We start from the raw sequence: 20969 nt of genomic DNA, 5'->3' as shown, positions 1-20969 counted from the left end.
GGGACCAAGTAGTCCAACTTAATACAAGAACTGGCGGTGGGGTGGGGGGCATGGATAATTCTCAAACACCTTTTCTAGAAATCATTATTCTGTTTTTACAATAATATCTAACTTCAATGAGTATTTACTTCGTGGCCAGGAACTGTTCTAAATGCTTTACATGCATTAAACAATTTTATTTCCTCAATGACTCTGTGATAAGGTGCTGCTGTTATCATCCCCATTTTGTTTTATTTTATTTAAAAAAATTTTTATAAATGATAATATGGATATTTTATTTAAAATATTTTTTATTTGACTGTAGTTGAAGGGCATCTGGCTAGCTCAGCCTGTGGACCATGTGACTTTTGGTCCCAGGGTTGTGAGTTCAAGTCCCGTGTTGGGTGTAGACATTACTTAAAATAAAATCTTAAAAAAAAAAAAAGAAAGAAAATAGTTGACACAATACTACATTAGTTTGAGGTGTACAATACAACAATTCAATATCTGTTTACATTATGCTATGCTCAGTACAAATGTAACTACCATTTGTCACCTTAAAATACTATCATAATATCTATTGACTATATTCCTTATGCTGTGCCTTTTATTCCTGTGACTTAATCATTTTGTAACTGGAAGTCTGTATCTCCTACTACCCTTCACCCATTTTGCCCATCCTCCTCATCATCCCCATTTAAAATAAAAGGATATAAAACACAGGTAAACTAACTGGCCCAAGGTCATTCCTGAGTACCTTTTCTTTAAAAAAAATTTGTTTTAATGTTTATTTATTTTTGAGAGAGAGAGAGAGAGACAGAGCACAGCTGCGGAAGGGCAGAGAGAGAGGAAGACACAGAATCTGAAGCAGGCTCTAGGCTCTGAGCTGTCAGCACAGAGCCTGAGGTGGGGCTCATACTCACAAACTGTGAGATCATGACCTGAGCCGAAGTCGGACACTTAACCGACTGAGCCACCCACGCACCCCTAAGTACCTTTTCAACTATACTTCCCACTGATCCCTACGTACACCATCTCTGTGCCTCAGTTACTTTATCTGTATAATGGAAATAATAATAGGACAAGCTTCATAGATTTGTGGTGAGAATCAAATGACTAAATGAATGAAAAAGATTAAAATATAATAAATACTCAATAAGTGTAGCCCCATAAGATCTGTGTCCCAGTTTTACCCTCTCTTCATGATATCTTAAATTTCTTTTCTCATGCACCTGCTATTCCTAACCCTTGCCCCCAAATCATATCCCCTTCTAAATCTTCTTGTTCATTGTGTGTAAATTTTGTGCCAGTTAATACTAATATGATCTAGTTCTAGCTTTTTAAAAAAAAAATGCTTCCTGGGGCGCCTGGGTGGCTCAGTTGGTTAAGCGTCCGACTTCGACTCAGGTCACGATCTCGAGGTCCGTGAGTTCGAGCCCCACGTCGGGCTCTGGGCTGATAGCTCAGAGCCTGGAGCCTGGTTCGGATTCTGTGCCTCCCTCTCTCTCTGCCCCTCCCCCGTTCATGCTCTGTCTCTCTCTGTCTCAAAAATAGCTAAACGTTAAAAAAATTAAAAAAAAAATGCTTCCTGCTGAAAGATAAGTTCCTTGAGAAAAGGTATAATCTCTTGTATTCCACAGAGCCAAAATTGGTGACTTGTACGTGGTAAATTTGGCTTCTATGGGACTTCACGTTATGTCTGAAATAAATTTACTAGTGCATCTTTTAAAAAAAATCGTTTTATTGTGAAACAACACAGAGATACAAAAAATCCAGCACAACAAGTGTACAGTCTTAGCAACAGATCAAAAAATAGAATTTTGGAGTTAAGGATTAGTTGAAATAGGTGAAGGGGATTAAGAAACACTTATGATGAGCAATGAGTAGTGTATAGTGTATAGGATTGTTGAATCACATTATACACTTGAAACTAATATATATTAATTACACTTGAATAAAAAAATAGAATTTTTCTGCCCCCCTAAAGGCCCTCCATGTTCCCTGTTCCAATTTTATCACTCTCCTTTATCCCAAAAGTAACCATCTTGTTGATTTTTATTATATTCAGTTCCTCGTATTTCTTTACAGTTTTATCTACTTCCATAAGTGCATCTACTTAGTTTAATCTACACTTTTGTTACAACAATTTTTTTGAGATATGAGTCACATACCATAAAATTCACCCATTTAAATTGTACAGTTCAGGGGCACCTTGGGTGGCTCTGTTGGTTAAGCGTCTGACTTCAGATCAGGTCATGATCTCACAGTCCTGAGTTCAAGTTCCACATCGGGCTCTGTGCTGACAGCTTGGAGCCTGGAGACTGCTTTGGATTCTGTGTCTCCCTCTCTCTTTGCCCCCCACCCCCTCCCCCCCGGTCATGCTATATCTCTCTTTCTCAAAAATAATAAAAAACATTTTAAAAATCTTAAAAAAAACACTCATCACCTAACCCAAGATCATCTAGATTTTTTCCTATATTATTGTCTAGAAGTTTTATAGTTTTGTATATAATTTTTATATCTGTGATCCATTCTGAGTTAATTTTTGTGAAAATGTTAAGATCTGTGTCTAGCTTCTTTTTTTCCCCCATATATAGATGTCTAGCTGTTCTAGTATCATTTGTTGAAGATTTTCCTTTCTCTGCTGGATTGTCCTTTCTCCTTTGTCAGTTTAAATCGTCTTTTCTCCTCTGTCAAAGTTTAGTTATTCTTGTGAGTCTAGTTCTGGACTCTATTCTGTTCTCTTCATCTGTTTATTCTTTCACCAGTACCAGTGTCTTGATTATTGTAGCTTTATCATATGTCTTGAAGTTAAGGGGTATCTTTCCTCTGACTTTGTTCTTCTTCAACATTGTGTTGGCTCTTCTGGTCTATTGCCTTACCATATTGTTAAAAACCAAAATTCAGCTAAGTAAAAGTTAAAGATCTTAATGGCTCTGAGTGCCTGGGTGGCTCAGTCGGTTGAGAATCTGACTTTGGCTCAGGTCATGATATCACCGCTTGTGGGTTCAAGCCCTGCGTCAGGCTCTGTGCTGATAGCTCAGAGCCTGGAGCCTGCTTTGGATTCTGGGTCCCGCTCTCTCTGTGCCCCTCCCTTGCTCATGCTCTGTCTCTCTCTCTCTCTCTCAAGAATAAATTAAAAAAAACATTAAAAAAATTTCAATGGCTCTATTCAACAATTTGTGAATCAGGCAGCATTCCATCTAGCAGATAGAAAGGCACACCAAAGGGCTGTACAAAATAGGAAGACTTACATAGGCAAAAGAGGGCAAGGCAAGGAAGTTACTAGTAAAGAATAGATTATTTTTCACCTTCTTTTAGAGAATGGCAGGGTTCTTTCTGGCAGAAACTCGGGCAGCATTCAGGAGTGCTGATCAGGTAATTCCAGACTGACTAGTTTAATATCCCATTTCTGGGATAAGTTGAAGCAAATTAAGTATTAAGCTTCAGTTTGGTGATGTGGGCTTAGCACAAGTGACTCAATTTTGAGCATGGTGTCTCTTTTTAAACTATGTATAAACAATATAAATTTAAATATTACTTAAATTTTTTAAATATTTATTTATTTTTGAGAAAGAGAGAGAGAGAGACAGAGAACACGCATGCGTGAGTGGCAGAGGGGCAGAGAGAGAGGGAGACATAGAATCCAAAGCAGGCTTCAGTCTCTGAGCTGTCAGCACAGAGCCCAACATGGGGCTCGAACTCACGAACCACGAGATAATGACCTGAGCTGAAGTTGGAGGCTCAACTGACTGAGCCACCCAAGTATCCCAACAATATAAACTTTAGAATCAGTTTGGTGGTATCCAAATTGGATTTTGACTGGGATTGCACCGAATCTATAGATCAAGTTGGGAAGAACTGAAATTTTGACAATATTGAGTCTTCCTATTCATGAATATACAATATTTCTCCATTTATATAGATCTTCCAGGATTTCTTTACTGAATTTTGCTTTTTTCACTTGAGAGTTTATCTTGGAGATCACTTAAAAAATTTTTTTTAAATATTTATTTATTTATCTGTTCACCCAGCATGGGGCTTGAAGTCATGACCCTGAGATGAAGAGTTGCATGCTCTTTCCCCTGAGCCACTCAGGGGCCCCTCCTGGAGATCACTTTATTTTTGTTTAATTTTTATTAAAAATTTTTTAAAAAATATTCATTTTGAGAGAGAGCGAGCGAGCAAGCATATGAGCAGGGGGAAGAGCAGAGAGAGGAGAGAGAATCCCAAGCAGTGGCTCAGGGCTTGATTCCATGAGTTGTGAGATCATGACCTAAGCTGAAATATATAGTCGGATGCTTAATTGATTGAACCACCCAGGCACCCCAGAATCACTTTATATTATCACATACCTTATCTTTTTAAACAGGTGAATAATATTTTGTTGTGTATTATACAAAATTTTACATAGCCTTTCTTCTATTGATGGATGTTTAGGTTGTTTCCATTTTTTTTCTACCACAAATAGTGCTTATTATTTATCTTTTATCATTTATCTTTGTGTTCAAGGGTGGGCAGATCTTTGTATAAATTCCTAGGAATAAAGTTGGTCAAAAGTATGTACATTTTTTTTTCCTTTTTTTGAGAAGGGGAGAGAGAGAGAGAGAATGAGCAGGAGTTGGGGGGAGGGGGGGTAGAAGGAGAATGAGAATCTCAAGTAGACTCCATGCCCAATGCAGAGCTCAATGCAGGGCTTCATCTCACAACCATGCAATCAAGACCTGAGCCAAAATTGAGAGTGAGTTGCTTAACCAGCTGAGCCACCCAGGTGCCCCAAAAGTATGTACATTTTTTATTTTGATAACTTTTGCCAATTTTCCCTTCAAATAAGTATAGTTTACACTCCCAAAACAGTACATGGGAGTATTCATTTTCCATAGCTTTACCGATACAGCAGTTACTGAATCTTATAATTTTTATCAATTGGATTAGAGAAAGATATATCTTACTGTAGCGTTTTTTAAAAATTTTTATTATTATTATTATTTTAGTTTTGAGACACAGAGAGAGAGACAGAGCATGAGTGGAGGAGGGGCAGAGCAAGAGAGGGAGACACAGAATCCAAAGCAGGCTCCAGGCTCTGAGCTGTCAGCACAGAGCCCGATGCAGGGCTCGAACTCATAGACCACGAGATCATGACCTGAGCTGAAGTCGGACACTTAGCCAACTGAGCCACCCAGGTACCCCCTCACTGTAGTGTTTATATTTCTTCTGAATGTGAGATAGGGCTGCTTTTTATCTGTTTAAAAGTCTTCGTAATATAAACTATCTTTTAAAAACTGGTTATGTCGGGGGCGCCTGGGTAGCTCAGTTGGTTAAATGTCCAACTCTTAATCTTAGCTCAGGTCATGACAGTTTGTGGGATGGAGCCCCTAGCCCCTGCTTGGGATTCTCTCTCTGTCTCTGTCCCCTCCCCCTGCTTGCACTCACTTGCTCAAAATAAATAAGTAAACTTAAAAGAAAAACTGATTAATGGGAAAATGTTGGAATTATGAATGACTCACAACACCTTAAGATAAGTAAATGTAAATGGTAAAATATTTAAGATTTTTTATATTCCTTAAAAAACAAGATGATCTTGGTATTCAATTATTCTGATTAATAAACCATTTATCATAATGTCCTTATATAAGTATTTGAAACAAATTTAGAATTATAGTTACTTTTCATCTGGACTACTACATGGCTTCTCATGTGATTTAAATATAAGCTATTTAATATTATTAATAAAATGTGATAATGTTTATATATATCCTAAAGTTGGGTTACGATACTAAGGTGAAAATTTATAGGTGATACCACTTAACTATTCTTTTTTCTTTGGCTGCAACTTTATTTAAAAATTTTTTTAGAAAAGGTATGTATTTCTCCATGAAAAAGCAGTTTATTCTTGTTGTTTCAGACCTGTAGATATCTGGGCTTTAGGTTGTATGATCATTGAGATGGCCACTGGAAATCCCTATCTTCCTAGCAGCTCTGATTTGGATTTACTTCATAAAATTGTTTTAAAAGTAGGTAGGTACTACTGAAATATACAGTTAAATGCCTGAAATAGATATTGCCAGATCACGTCTGCTTGATATTCAGATTCAGTTTTTTCTTTATAAGAACAGGGAAGCATATTGTTTTGGTAGATGGCAGCAAGTGGAAGCCTTGGGCTGATAAAGAAAGTAGAAAATTCTCTGTTTTTGTAAATAATATTTTCTTTGCTAGGATGTAAGTAGCTAAGACATTTGCTAATGATTGATAGTAAGAAAAATAGTACAGTAGGAAACTACTTCAAATTGTCTGAAAGTTGTTCTAAAGTTTTGGCTTCTACAAATATTTGCATCTCTGAAAGAGGACTTTTAAATAATAGAGTTGATTTAGATGTCTTTTAAAGTAGTTGGAGATAGAAAGTTACTGAGAATTTTTTTTTTTTAGCCACAATAAATAACCAGGTACCTACATAACTTATTCAAAAATACATTTGCTGAGGGGTGCCTGGGTGGCTCAGTTGGTTAAGCGTCCGACTTCAGCTCAGGTCATGATCTCACAATTTGTGAGTTCAAGCCCTTTGGTGGGCTCTGTGCCTGATGGCTCAGAACTTGGAGCCTGCTTCAGATTCTGTGTCTTTCTCTCTCTCTGTCCTTCCCCTGCTTGCACTCTGTCTCTGCCTCTCTCTCAAAAATAAATAAACATTAAATTTTTATTAAATTAAAAAAGTAATTAAAAATACACTTGATGAGAGCTGAATTATGATGATCTGCCTTGACTATCCAAACATTTTGATGGTTAGCCTTGCTCATGGAGTTTCAATGATTTGTTTTTTTATATATTTCTGAATGAGGAGTTTGAGGAGCCCCTTTTGTGGTAGAGAGGCTATACATAAACATGTAATTACAGATCATGAAGAAGATACTGTGAGCAACCATAAAAATCATGAAATCTGGATAAATATTAATTAAAGATTTAGTTCAGAGTCTTAGAGCATCATACTTTTTTGGGTCATCTTTAAAGTTCTCATTATTAGATTAATGTTAGAAAAAAACCCTAGAGATGATAGGATTACTTTTGTCCTTTTACAGATAAGGAAACTGAAGCATAGAAAGGAAAGAGATTTGCCCAAGTGCACAGCCCTAGTTATAGCAAAACTGGCGCTAGAACTTAGCTTTCTCCACTGCTGTTTATGGTTCTTTCCATTCTACTACTACTCCATAGCCTTGTTTCTTCTTTGCAATATTGCTATTTCTAGATAATTTAGGTATTTTAGCTGTTTTGAGTAAGGCTTTGCTGACGAACACTTGTTAGTTAAGCTATTTAGATGCCCATATGGAAATATGTAAAAGTTTGCGCTTTTCTTGATAGCATCATATATTATGTCTTATAATTTGGGAAATGAAAACGAACCTGGTGGTTTTAAATTTTCTACTGCTTACCTGCTATCAACAGATTACTGGGGAAACTTATGAACTTTTACGCTGTATTCAGATAGTGCTTTCTTCAACCTTAAAAAATTAACATAATTGTTATTCTCCCTTTTTAGTAATTTAATGCAAGTCACATAGCAATTTATTTTGATTTTAGATTAATTTCCTTGCTTTCTTATATTCATATTTTTTTTTCTTTCCAGGCAATTTGACACCTCATTTACAGAATATCTTTTCCAAGAGTCCCATTTTTGCTGGGGTGGTCCTTCCTCAAGTTCAACACCCCAAAAATGCAAGAAAAAAATACCCAAAGCTAAATGGATTGTTGGCAGATATAGTTCATGTAGGTTAAGAATTAAGGACATATTTTGGGGAAATTTGCATAAATTATAATACAGTTTTAGGATATTACTTTAATGAAATTCCAAAAGGATTCGTAATGTTAACTGTTAACAGTTACTATATTCCTCTGTCTTTATGTCTTTAGTCCAGAGAAATTAAGATTCATAGACTATAAAACTGAAAGCTCCCTAGGATAATCCTATCCATTATTTTTAGTTTATCCCAATTTTAATGATAATTAGGGATAAACTGGAAAAATTCAAAGGACTTGCAGTGTTTATCACCACCTTTTAACAGCCAGTCTACCCAAGTTAGGGATCTGTTCCTTGTACACTGGTATCGTAAGATATCTACAAGGCATTGGCAGCTGCAGTTTTAATTTTATAAATTCACCCTGAATTTGAAGAAAACAAAAACATTATACTGTATAGCACCTTCTAATTATTTTAAAATTTAAATTTTATTTTAAACTCGGTAATAAATATGCCAATATACTCAGTACAAAATTCAAAAAGTTAGAGAATTTACTGTGGAAAGTTAAATCTGCTTCTGTTTATTTTTTCTATCCAGCCAATTTCCTTTCCCAGGTCAAATGAGGTATCTTATTTCTGATGTATAGCCCTTTAAAAAAAGTGGTTACCTAAATTTCAAAGCAAATATGGTGTAGTGTTTATCAGAAGGGGCTCTGGAATCACATAGACTAAAACTCAGCTGTGTCACTAATTAGCTCTGTAACCTTGGGAAAGTCACTTAATCTCTGTGCCCCAGTTTACTGGGCTATAAAACAGCTTTAACAGTCTTCATTTTCTGGGGCTGCAGAATTAAATGAGGTAATGGTGAAAATGTTCTGAGCACAGGGCCTTTGATAAACTATCAACAAATGTTAATATTAATTGTTGCTTTTGCTATTTAGGTAAATTTACTAACCGTATGATATGTAACATCTAAAGACTATTTTTAAAGGAAAAAATGATTTCATTGGTATCTGGAGAGAACTAGAATTTCGTAAGAATCAGATTTATTTACTACATTTTCAATTGAATTTATTTTATATATCATAGTTTTAATTCTACAAAGAATACGTAATGATTATAGAAAAAGTAGAAAATACATGATAAACAAAAAGGAGAAGTTAAGGTTTTCCCACAATCTGGAAAAATTACTGTTGATATTTTGATTTACATACTTCTAGGCTTTTGTCAACCAAATACATGCATAGAAATTTATGCTTTTTAAAAGATGTCATACTTCACACAGTGTTGTGTGACCTGTTTGTTATGTAACCATCTCAGTAAATATGGAACTATATCATAATTTTCAATGGTTACATGGTATTCCACTGTATGACTATAATATAGTTTGTTTAACTGATCCTACAATTTTGAACATTTGTTTTCAGGTTTTCTCTGTCACTATTGGTAAAGATGCTTTAGTGAATGTCTTTTATTGAATTAATTAATTAATTAATTAATTTTGAAATCTTTATTTATTTTGAGAGCAAGAAAGTATGAGCAGGGGAGAGGCAGAGAGAGGGAGAGAAAGAAACCCAAGCGGGCTTCCCACCATCAGCACAGAGCCCAGTGTGGGGCTGGATTCCCCTGAAACCATGAGATCATAACTTGAGCCAAAATTAACAGTCAGATGCTCACGTGACTAAGCCACCCAGGCAGCCTAGTGAACATCTTTTAAATATGTCTTTTTGAACTTATTTTATTATTTTTTAGGATAAATTCCTAGAATTATGATTAGCGGGCCACAGGGTTTACACTTTTTCAGAATTAAAAAAAAAAGATTTTTTTTAATGTTTATTTTTGAGGGAGAGACTCAGTCAGAGACAGAGCATGATTGGGGGGGGTTGGGGGGGACAGAGAGAGAAGGAGACACAGAATCCAAAGCAGGCTCCAGGCTCTGAGCTGTCAGCACAGAGCCTGATGTAGGGCTCGAATCCATGAAACGTGAGATCATGACCCGAGCTGAGATCGGCTGCTTAACCGACTGAGCCACCCAAGCGCCCCATTTTTCAGAAGTTTTGATATATTGTTCTATATTTTCCCCCAGAAAGGTTTTACTGATTTATACTCAAGTACTCCCAAGCAGCACTGGATATAAATTCCCACTCTCAATCTAACATTGGATATTACAGTTTTTAAAATATTTGCCTATTTTTTATTGTTTAAAAAATGTTTTTTTATTATTTTAAGAGAGAGAGAGCATGAGCAGGGGAGGAGCAAAGAGAGAGGGAGAGAGAATCTTAAGCAGGTTCCATACCCAGTGTGGAGCCTGACATGGGGCTCGATCCCACAACCCTGGGATCATGACCTGAGCCAAAATCAAGAGTCTGATGCTCGACTGACTGCGACACCCACATTCTCCTATTTGCCTATTTTTAAAAAGTAACGCCTATACTCAATGTGGCGCTCAAACTCATAACCTCAAGATCAGGGGTCACATACTCCACTGACTGAGCCAGCCAGGCATTACAAAATATTTGCCGATTTAGTAAGTTTAAAATAGCATCTTTTTTTTAGTTGCAGTTATATGATTACAGGAAAGGTTGAATATATTACCTTTATTGTTAATATAATACAATATAAATTGGCCATAATAATGAAAAATTATTAGTATATAATATATAATATAAATCTATAGAAATAATATAAACAATATTTAAGAATGATTAAACTGTCAATTAGACCATCTTTTTTCATATAGATTTGTGAAGTAATAAGCATATTAGTCTTTATCATATATGTTGTAAATATTTTTCTTCAACTTGAATAATCCTGTGACTTGGTTTGCCACATTTATCATAGACAAAATACTTATACATGCTTTGGTCTGTTTCTATTTCATTGATTTCTTTCTTTAGTCTAGTGTAAGTACCAGTTTAATTGATTATTGTAACTTTATTTTTGTTTTTAATTACTCCTTCCCACTTTTATTTTATTTTAGGTTTTATTTTTAAGTAATCTCTATACTCAACATATGACTTTAACTCAGAACCCTGAGATCAAGAGTAACATGCTCCACTGACTGAGCCAGTCAGGTGCCCCGACTATTGCAACTTTAAAATACATCTTAATATTTGGGCAAAGCATGTATCATTTCCTAGATTTAAATTTTGTAAGCAACTTTATTGTGACATAATTTACATACAGTAAACTACACATACTTAAAATTTGCAATTTGATGAGTTTTGATAGGTGTATACACCTATGAAACCACCACCACAATCAAGATATCTAACATTTCCATCACCCTACAAAATGTCCTTTTGTCCTTTTACAATCTATCTTTCCCATCATTTCAGTTCCCAGACAACCTCTGAGTTGCTTTCTGTCACTGTAGATTAGTTCACATTTTCTAGAATAAATATACATGGAATTACATAGTATGTACTCTTCAACTCAGCATTATGGTTTAGAGATTCATTCATGGCTTTGTGTGTATCAGTAGTTGATTCCTTTTTATTGCTGAGTAGTAGTCCATTGTATGGATCTGTAGCAATTATTAATCTATTCCCTTGTTTTGGGTTGTTTCCTATTTTTGGCTGTTACAAATAAAATTGCTATGAACATTCATGTATATGTCTTTGTGTAGATGTATAGTTTTATTCTCTTGAGTAAATATCTAAGACTGAAATGGTGGGTGGGTTTAAGGTATGTGTATGTTTGATTTTTAATGAAACTGCCAGTCTGTTTCTCAAAGTATCATATTTTACATTTTCCAAACTAGGACATAGATTTAAATTTTCTGGTTATATTATTCAGAGAAGGACTAATTTAGTCTACCTCTAATAGGCTATGACTTGGGAAGACTTTTTAACATTTTTCTTAATAAATTTTATTGACAGATTACTGTTACACTCTAAAATAAGTATATATTTTTAACTAGTTGCAGTTTTAAGGGTATGGGTATTCCCGCATCATAAAGTGGATAATGAATTCAGTTTTGCTTTGTGACTCAATATATTTTTATTACAGTAAAAAATGCATAATATGAAATCTACCCTCTTACCAAATTTCAAAATGTATAGTATAGCTATACATTAGCTATATTCTTATTGTTGTATAGCAGATCTTTACAACTTTTTTTTGTGAATCACTTTAAACATACATATTTGGACATAAATGAAAAGGTAATATTATATTCAATTACCTTCGTTTTTCTGGATTTTAATTACACTTTTATTTATTAGATCTTAGACAAATTGATTTCTCTGGGCCTCAGTCTCTATCTGTGCAATGGGAGTAATAATATATACCTTGTAGGGTTGTTGCTGGGATCAAATAATAGGAAAAAGCTAGGTGGAGTGTTGTGTGGCACACAGTAAACATCAATAAAAGTTACCAATTATTATTATTCTTTGCCTTTTTTAAAAGGAAGAATGAAAATTATGATGCAAATGAATTTTATTCAAATTCTATCATTAATATTTTGGTTAAAAATATCTTCTATTTACAACCATATAAAGATTTCTTATGTTCGACTTATTTTTAAATGATTAATTTTTAAAAAATATTTATTTATATTTGAGAGAGATACACAGAGAGAGAGACAGAGTATGAGCAGGGGAGGGGCAGTGAGAGAGGGAGACACAGAATTTGAAGTAGACTCCAGGCTCTGAGCTGTCAGCACAGAGCCCAGTGAGGGACTCAAGCCCACGAGCCATGAGATCATGACCTGAGCAAAGCTGGATGCTTAACCCACTGAGCTACCCAGGCTCCTTTCAACTTATTTTTAAAACTATTACTTCTATCACCTGTTTTTGTTTTGTGGGTTTTTTTTTTTAAATCTCTATTCAGTTGAAATATTCTCAAAATAGGGTAAGAGAAAAGAGCTGTTCTTATAATGGATTATTGAAAGATTTGAGTGCTTGAAGGTTTGTGAAGTTGTATTATAGGAAGAGCACTGGATTAGGATTCAGACAATGAGTTAAAATCCTCATATGGTAAATCACTAATTATGCTTCTAGTACTGTAAAAGGGAAATAATAATCCATGAACTTTTCACCTTATGGTGCTGATAAGAGGATCAAAAAGAACAAATTAATTTCTGCTAAATGCAGCTGAAACAAACCGACTTTTGTTTTGGCTAGAATCATAGGACGTTTAACCTGTAATAATGCTTTACAAGTACAAATTTCTTAGGGAAATAAATGGTCAGAACTCACTGTCAGAAATTTCTAAGGTCTAATTCCATCTTCTTAAGAATCTTTTTAGCTTTGGGTAATTAACTTCTACATAGGTCAATTTAATTTTTACCTTATAGAGCCCTGTTAGAAACTTATTAATGTTAGAATCTTTTTTTTTTTTTCATTTTCTAGGCTTGTTTACAAATTGATCCTGCTGAGAGGACATCGTCAACTGATCTTTTGCATCATGAGTATTTTACTAGAGATGGATTTATAGAAAAGTAAGCATGTCGAGTGATTATGGATTTTATAGTGTTTTATATTAGGAAGTTTTAGTAGCATGAGAATTGCTGCATAGGTTAATGTTACACACACAGAAAATTCAATTTAACAAAAACTTTACTGAGTTCCTCGCTATTGACTAGGTATATGGTAGGCTCACAGGTGTTACGATGAAAATTGTAATAAAAATAATTGTAGTTAACATTCATTACAGTTACTATGTCCTAGGCAGTATGCTAAGCTCTTTACACACATTTTCAATGGCAATCATAGGCCAGAAGATAGTAAATAAACAATCAGTACTGTTTAACTTTATTCCCATTTGGACCTCTGACTCAGAATGGTCTGGTTTTTCCTCTTCTGACAGCTTCTCTGATCTATATGTTATAGTTGGCATTTATTTCCCGAATGATTTTTTTCCCTCTGCTTTATTTATTCTCTATTGCAGTCCCTGTTGTCATATTCTCCCTACCAAAATGGAAATTTCTGGAACGTAGGGACCATGCCTCTAGTCCTTCTGTGTCCAACATTGTATATGTAACATATAATGACAGTGTATATTTATAAATCAGCTGTATTTCTTTAAAAGAAAACCCACTGTTTTCTATTTGGGCTTTGAAAGAAGAATTTTTTCTTTAATTGCAGAGTCATTCAGTTGGTCTTTGGATGTGAGGTCAGAAAATATGGACATCATTTGAAAATGTGATGAATTTAAGATTAGGCATGGAAAGTTCCAGGAACTGCCATTGAAGATATACTATAATAGAAAAAAGCAAAGAAGAGAGAATCCTTTAGAGTACTTAGAACTTGAAGCATTTTAAGAATTTTAATATAAAATAAAAAATGTAAAGAAGGTATATTGAAAATCCATTGATGAAAAAAGTGCCAGTTATTGAATTAAAAAGTTGCTTTATATCACTTCTCCATAGACCAAGTTGATTTCTCCTGGATACTTAGATACTAGGATTTTAGCATGATGGGGTGAAAGTTCTTGAATTCCAATGATCGAATTCTCAGAAAATGTTTGGAGAAGACCTTTTCCTTTGATAAGTGACCTCTCCCTTTCACAGAGCCTTCTGCAATGCAAAGGAGTTTTGGCAGGAGTATGACATTTTCTTATTCAGCCAAATGAATCACACTGTTTATTTTCTTCGTCTCTTCACACTCCCCTTTACTAGACATGTGCCCTGCCCAGCCCTGTCAAGATTGGGTTGAACTAGGGAAGAGTTTACTCATGGAATGGTATTTTAAAGTTTCCACAAACTAGGGGACACCTGGCTGGCTCAGTTGGTGGAGGATGTGACTTTTGAACTTGGGGGGTGAGTTCAAGACCCAATTGTGTGTAGAGCCACTTAAAAAAATAAATAAAATAAAATTTCTCCAAAGTGATAATAATAGCTGCTTCAGGGAGGAGAACTGTGCAACTCAGGGGCAGGGTAGGAAGGAGACTTTTCAATACAGCCTTTTACGTTTTGAGCCATGTGAATGGTTTTCTATTAAAAAATAAGTAACATAAAAAAATCAAACTAAAACCAAAATCATCCCCCTTCAATATTGATGTATTCTGTTACATTTTGTACTAAAAATATTTCTCTAGACTAAGATTTCAGAAACTAATTAGTTCATCTTTTAAGTACTGTTACTTTGAAGAAACACAAAAAGGACAAAATGGTTTGGGTTTTCCTTGGAAAGAATAATACATTTATGAAAATTAAAAAAATAATTTTATTGAGTAAAGTTTTCTAAAAGTTTTATATAGTAAATTCCCATGCCAAAATTTTTGGAAGATTTATCTTTACCAGGAAGCCATTTGTATTAAATAAATATTGTACCATCTCTTGGCACACATGCATTTTTAATAACTTATTTATGCTGTAGTTAGCACGTAAATTAATTGATTAACTGGTACATTAAAGATAAAATACTTTATATAAATAAAAGATTATTGGTTGATAATTGCTTGTTTTATCAGATTTATACCAGAACTGAGAGCTAAATTACTACAAGAAGCAAAAGTCAATTCATTCATAAAGCCAAAAGAGAATTCTAAAGAAAATGAACTTATGAAAGATGAAAGGAAAACAACTTCTACCAATACACTGTTAAGTACTCCAATTTTGGGAAAGGTAAAGACTATTCTCTTTCTGGCCAATATAACTGTATTATAAGTAGCACTCTAATGATGAAAATAACTGTTCTTCTGACTCAGATTTTGAATGTTTGGATATTTCCTATTCCAGGAAATGGAAAAAGAGAAAAGGCCCAAGGAGATCAAAGTCAGAGTTATTAAAGTCAAAGGAGGAAAAGGAGATATCTTAGAATCAAAAAAGACAGAGTGTGAAGGTGGACATTGTCAACAGGATGCAATTGAAAATATTCATACTATATCTCAAGACACAAAATCTATAATCAGTGAACTACCAAACCCTGTCAATCCCGGCACTAACTCTAATGGAATGAAAAATGATCCACATGCTGGAGGTAGTATGATGATGCCACCTATCAATCTAACTAGCAGTAATCTGGTGGCTTCAAATCCCAAGTCAAATCTTTCCCACTCCAAGGTGAGTTGTGACAGAAAAAGACAGAAGGAAATGAACCTAAGTGATACAACATTCCTATATAAAGGTGTTTCAAGGAATCAAGTTCATAGTGTCTGTATATAAACTGAATTTGAGGATATATTGAAATTATAATAATAGGACATTACTGAGTGTTTCTTAAGAATGCCATAGAAGAAATTAACTTTTCTTACCTATATAGATGTCTAATTTTCCACTTATGCCTTTGGGAAAAACCTCACTTTTAAAAACAAGAGCCTCAGGATAATTTCTTCCCATTTGAAGAAGAAAAAGGTGATATGACCTAGGTTCTGGGACTGATGTGCCTTGGTATAACAAAGTAAGCATTTTTTTCTGTATCATAGCAGATTTTCTAAATGGAGGAGAATAGTTGAAAATAATCGTTTATAGTCAAATAGCCTTTGAAGATCAAGTATTTGGGGAGGAAAACAACATATTGGGCCAGTTGTAGATTTAGCTACTGATACAGATTGAAAGACTGGTACCATGAGTCTGGTTAATCAAGGGCAGTGTGATGTATATAGCAAGGGTCTATTTAGTAAGGCATCAGGGATAGTTTTAAATTTAGGGAGAGGCACCTGGGTGGCTCAGTTGATTGGGTGTCCAACTCTTGATTTCAGCTCAGGTCATGATCTCAGTGTCATGGGATGGAGCCCTGCACCAATCTCCACACTGAGTGTGGAGACTGCTTAGGATTCTCTGTCTATCTGTCTGTCTGTCTGTCTCCCCCTCTGTCCTCTTCCATGCTCCTGTTCTTTCTTTCTCTCTAAAATAAAATAATAAAAAAAACCTTTAAATTTAGGGACACTACCATGAATCTGGGTTAGGAAGGAGACTACATTCAGCATCCCAAGCCCATACTAACAGACTGGTTTGAGCTATAAGTTGTAAAGCTCAATGGCTGCAGCAGTGGGCCAGTGGACGTTTCTGTGTCAGTCCAAAGGTACAACAGTCTACAGACAGCAAGAGCCCATTTGTTCTTGAGAGGACCCCAAAACCCTAGTTGCAATAACCATGGTTGTAAGCCAGCCTTGGAAACCAAGCTCAGAAATTCAGAAACCAGTAGTTAAGAGATCCAGATTTAGAACAAATACAAGAAACCAAGTAGGCCAGCTGGAGTGAGCCCACAACATGGTTGTTACCACTGATGTTAGCCATGAGCAAGTTGTTCTCTGCTCTGTTTTCACCAACTTCTATCAATTGGCATTTACACAATGTGATTGCATTTTGTCACTCAGTGTTCAAACTGTAGACTGCCATGATATCACTTGATTACTGAAGCTAAAACAGAAGTGCTTATGGGGAGTTCTAATAACTTTGCCTTCATTTTTAAATAATAGGTTGACTGAAAGAGCGAAAAAGAGACATACTTCTTCACAATCTATTGTACAGGTTATGTCTAATAGCAGGCAAGAGGATTAGGTCCCACTCAAGTAAGGCAAGAACCTAGTCATTAAAATATGGCCTGTTTTAAACTTTATCCTTGACTCCCTCCCCATTCAATCCTTTTTTCTATATTTAGGGCTCCAACATTTTAAAAAATGTGCTTTTAGCTTTTTTTTTCCCCCTCCTGAGATGAAAATAGGCCATCATTTCCTTAGTGCTTTCAGTTTTCGTTAATTTCTTATAATTTGATTTCTGTATTTAATGTGTGACTTGCACAAAAAAAGTTAAGATTTTCACCCTTAAAAGTCACCAGACTTGGGGTGCCTGGCTAGCTCAGTCAGAAGAGCATGTGACTCTTGATCCTCTGGTTCATACGTTCGAGCCCTACGTAGTGTGTAGAGATTAGTTTAAAAAAAAAATAGAATCTTAAAAAAAAAAGGCACAAGACTTTTTGGTCTTTTACTGCCCCCAAAGTGTTTTTAATATCTTATTTATAGATTAAAGGCAATTACCAAATAGACACATCAAACTTTTCACTAGAAAAATATAATCAGTGGGGCACCTGGGTGGGTCAGTAGGTACGGCATCCAGCCTCAGCTCAGGTCGTGATCTTGCGGTTCATGGGTTTGAGCCCCACATCAGGCTCTGTGCTGGCAGCTCAGAGCCTGGAGCCTGCTTCAGATTCTGTGTCTCCCTCTCTCTCTGCCCCTCCCCTGCTCACACACTCTCTCTCTCGCAAAAATAAATAAACATTAAAAAAAATTTTTTTTTAAGAAAAATGCAATCAGTGTAGTTCATTGCCTTACTGTTTTACATAGGGAAGTAGCTTATTAAAAATTGAAACATAATGTTATTTATAATAATAAAAAATGAAAACAACACAAATCTATCTAAGAGCAAGCAAGTCATTAAGCACATTAATATATATTCATACAGTGGCATACTACATATTACATTGTGGTAGAATGTTCATTAACTTAGCAGATTTTTTGTCATCTGTTGCCAAATGAGTGAAAATAGGTAACACATTTCTAGAGTTCTGGGTTCTCAGGTTTTCAATGTGTCCAGAGTACATCATTTTGTAAATGGAAAATAAATTATTAATAAAATGAACTGAAGCAGTTTGTCAAAGTCAGAGTACAATGAGTAGGATTATAAATTAAAAGTTAAGATTATGCTTCTCATGATCAACACTAGTATTCTCAGATTATCCAATATATCTTTAAAAGTTTGCTTCATGAAACTTTTATTGGAATTCGATCTGTTTATGTGTTTAATGGTATTCTATTCTACTTCTTAATTATTAAATAACCTTGCAAATGTAGACCTTTTATGACTATCTTATTACCTTCCAAATGGCTGGCAATTTTAGGCTTATGATTCAAAAAATAGTTACACATCTTTTTTAAAATTAACTCTTACTTATTTGTTTGTTTAGAGCCAAATGGAGAAGGGTATATTTAATGAGCGAACAGGTCAAAATGACCAAATAGCAAATGGAAACAAAAGAAAGCTGAATTTTTCCAGATCTGACAGGAAGGAATTCCATTTCCCAGAACTGCCTTTCACGATACAGCCCAAGGAGATGAAAGGAACGGAAGGTACATATCTGTTGCACAGCTTTACAAATTTCCAGATGTTATCTTTTACAAGACCTTTTTTTTGTAAGATAGCTTACATTTATAATATAATTTAGATAGAAAATAGATTGCTTTGAAAAATATTTTCAGCTGATGAGAATTTCTTTTCCCATAGTCAAAGAAGAGGTAAGTCTTAAAGGAGATACTTTTAAAGAAGGATTAAGAAAACTTTAAAAGACAAATTTTTCAGTAGCTCAGTATTGTTGAAATGTTCGTACAATATTTGAGGAAAGTGATTTTGGTTCCGTATATGACCTGGAGTAAATCAGTTTCCTTTGTTTCTCCATGATTTTTGCCCATATAATAGCAGGAATGATATATGTGCTTCTGGCATCCGAAGATACAGTAGATTAAGATTTATAACATGTATTGAGCTCTTAAAATGAAACACATTTTTTTTACAGAGTAAATGTTTTGTTTCTTTGAAGAACAGTGACACCTTGTGAAAAGTTATTATAATAGCAAGAATATAGTACTTGAATATAATTCAAGAGGAATTATCTGATCCACTTAATATGCAGAATTTAAAAAATAAATGTCTTCTTTTAATACCTGTAAGGCTATCTGTAAAGTGGTAAAACAAATCATTTATGATTGGCATGTTTTACCACTATAGCTGATGATTTATTAAGTTCCATTTTAATATATTGAGAAACTGACTCTAGTGGATATCACAATTTCTATTTGAAACTCTTAAAAAGGAAAGTAAAATTTCAAGGTAGGAATAACAAGTTGTCACTGTTGTATATATTTTTGCAAAAGTTAAACAGATAAAAGTGCTGAAAAGGGAATCAAAGAAAACAGATTCATCTAAAATACCAACTTTACGTAATAAGGATCAAAAAAACCTTTTTTGTTTATAGTTTTAGTAAGGAGTGCTGTTTGGAACCCTTGACTTGGTGTGTAAATTTAGTTATTACTAAAAGTTACATAAACATTCAAAAATCTGTAATCTTTGAACCTGAGAAACAGATTTATATTCTCTTAACGTAACATATTAATAAAAGTTTTTAAAAGTTATTTTTTGGGGTAATTAATACTAACCCTCATTTGAACGTTGAGTGATTAGAATATACGATACCCAGGGAAAATATTATGTATGCTGTGTGTATTATGTAATGCTGGGCTCCTTTCTTCCTGTTTTCTCTTCAGTTTATTCTGCCATCTTGGCTTTCCACCAATAGTTCTATTTTTACAAAGATTTGTTCTCAGCTAGATATCAGATAATATTGTTGAAATATCCCAACCCCTATCTCCCAGAGAGAGTCTTGAATTTATTTGGAAATCTTCAAGATCCTCAGTATCCAAATGTATACTCTCTAGAGGTATTCTTTTAGAAAAGGGTATGGTGCTCAGCACCCACTGAATTAAATCATAGAAATGGCCTTCTATGCTACACATTTGTAAGGTGAGCAACATCATTAAATCAGTTTCTCATGTTATAAATAAAATTGATTATATTTTTAAATTCATGATGAAATTAGCACATACTTATTAAGGAAATTTGAAGAAATTAGCAAAATAGAGAGACTTTGAAACCATGTAAGAAGGTGTTTTCACCAAGTCTGTTCAATCGCTACATCATTTGGATTAAAGAGTTATCAAATACTGTTAGATATATCTTCAAAGTGATGCTTAGGCCTTATTTTTAGCTTAGAACTTGTTAAGAACTCCACAATCCACTTTGCAGAAAAGAGATGTTTTCTAGATAGAACAAGAAAGTCACTAATGGTCACTTTTTAGTTCACCGTAGAAAGTAGTGAGGTGGCCTTAAAGTTTTAAACTTTGGTGACTTACTGATGTCGCAGCTTGTTGAGTAGCACACCCTTTGCACATTCTTCAAATGACTGACTAAATTAGTTCCCTGTTTTTGGCTCCTAGTAACGTGCTGCATGTATTTATCCCACTGTCCCATGAGAGCCTCTGGAACTAAAATTATATTCCAATGCAGGAAGAAAGGAAACCTTAATTCTTTCATTTAAAGATTTCATTTAAATAAATAGAAAGGGAAAATCCCTTCTTGCTCCTGTGGTGTAGAACGCTTAAAAGTTGACCTTCTCAAGAGTGATCTTGAAACAGTTATAGTTATTAGAGAAGTAATCAGTGATGGTTGTCATTTATTTGTGCTGCCCATTCACAATATGTGCCCATTCATAATATGTTAATGTCAGAATTAAGAAACTAAACTTTGAATTGGTAGTTTATTATTTTA

General features: G+C 34.6%; 1 protein-coding gene across 9 annotated transcripts in view; it reads left to right on the top strand.

Annotated features, from left to right (window-relative positions):
• Window positions 1-20969, top strand: part of CDKL3 (cyclin dependent kinase like 3) — a 100364-nt gene that overhangs the window by 23037 nt on the left and 56358 nt on the right. For 8 of the 9 annotated variants that reach the window (XR_008297749.1, XR_008297748.1, XR_008297766.1 and 5 more), the window contains exons 5-10: window positions 5885-5997; window positions 7595-7734; window positions 13060-13148; window positions 15122-15275; window positions 15390-15713; window positions 18556-18718. Coding sequence is in view for 3 of the 9 variants with exons in the window: in XM_053221082.1 (XP_053077057.1) it covers window positions 5885-5997; window positions 7595-7734; window positions 13060-13148; window positions 15122-15275; window positions 15390-15713; window positions 18556-18718 (983 nt within the window). In the remaining 6 variants the exon portion in view is untranslated. The remainder of the gene's footprint in view (window positions 1-5884; window positions 5998-7594; window positions 7735-13059; window positions 13149-15121; window positions 15276-15389; window positions 15714-18555; window positions 18719-20969) is intronic. The other variant, XR_008297768.1, reaches the window with a different exon arrangement.

This window comes from Acinonyx jubatus, chromosome A1 (genome assembly GCF_027475565.1).
Source record: "Acinonyx jubatus isolate Ajub_Pintada_27869175 chromosome A1, VMU_Ajub_asm_v1.0, whole genome shotgun sequence".
NCBI lineage: Eukaryota > Metazoa > Chordata > Mammalia > Carnivora > Felidae > Acinonyx > Acinonyx jubatus.
This window is presented reverse-complemented; position numbering and strand designations above follow the sequence as displayed.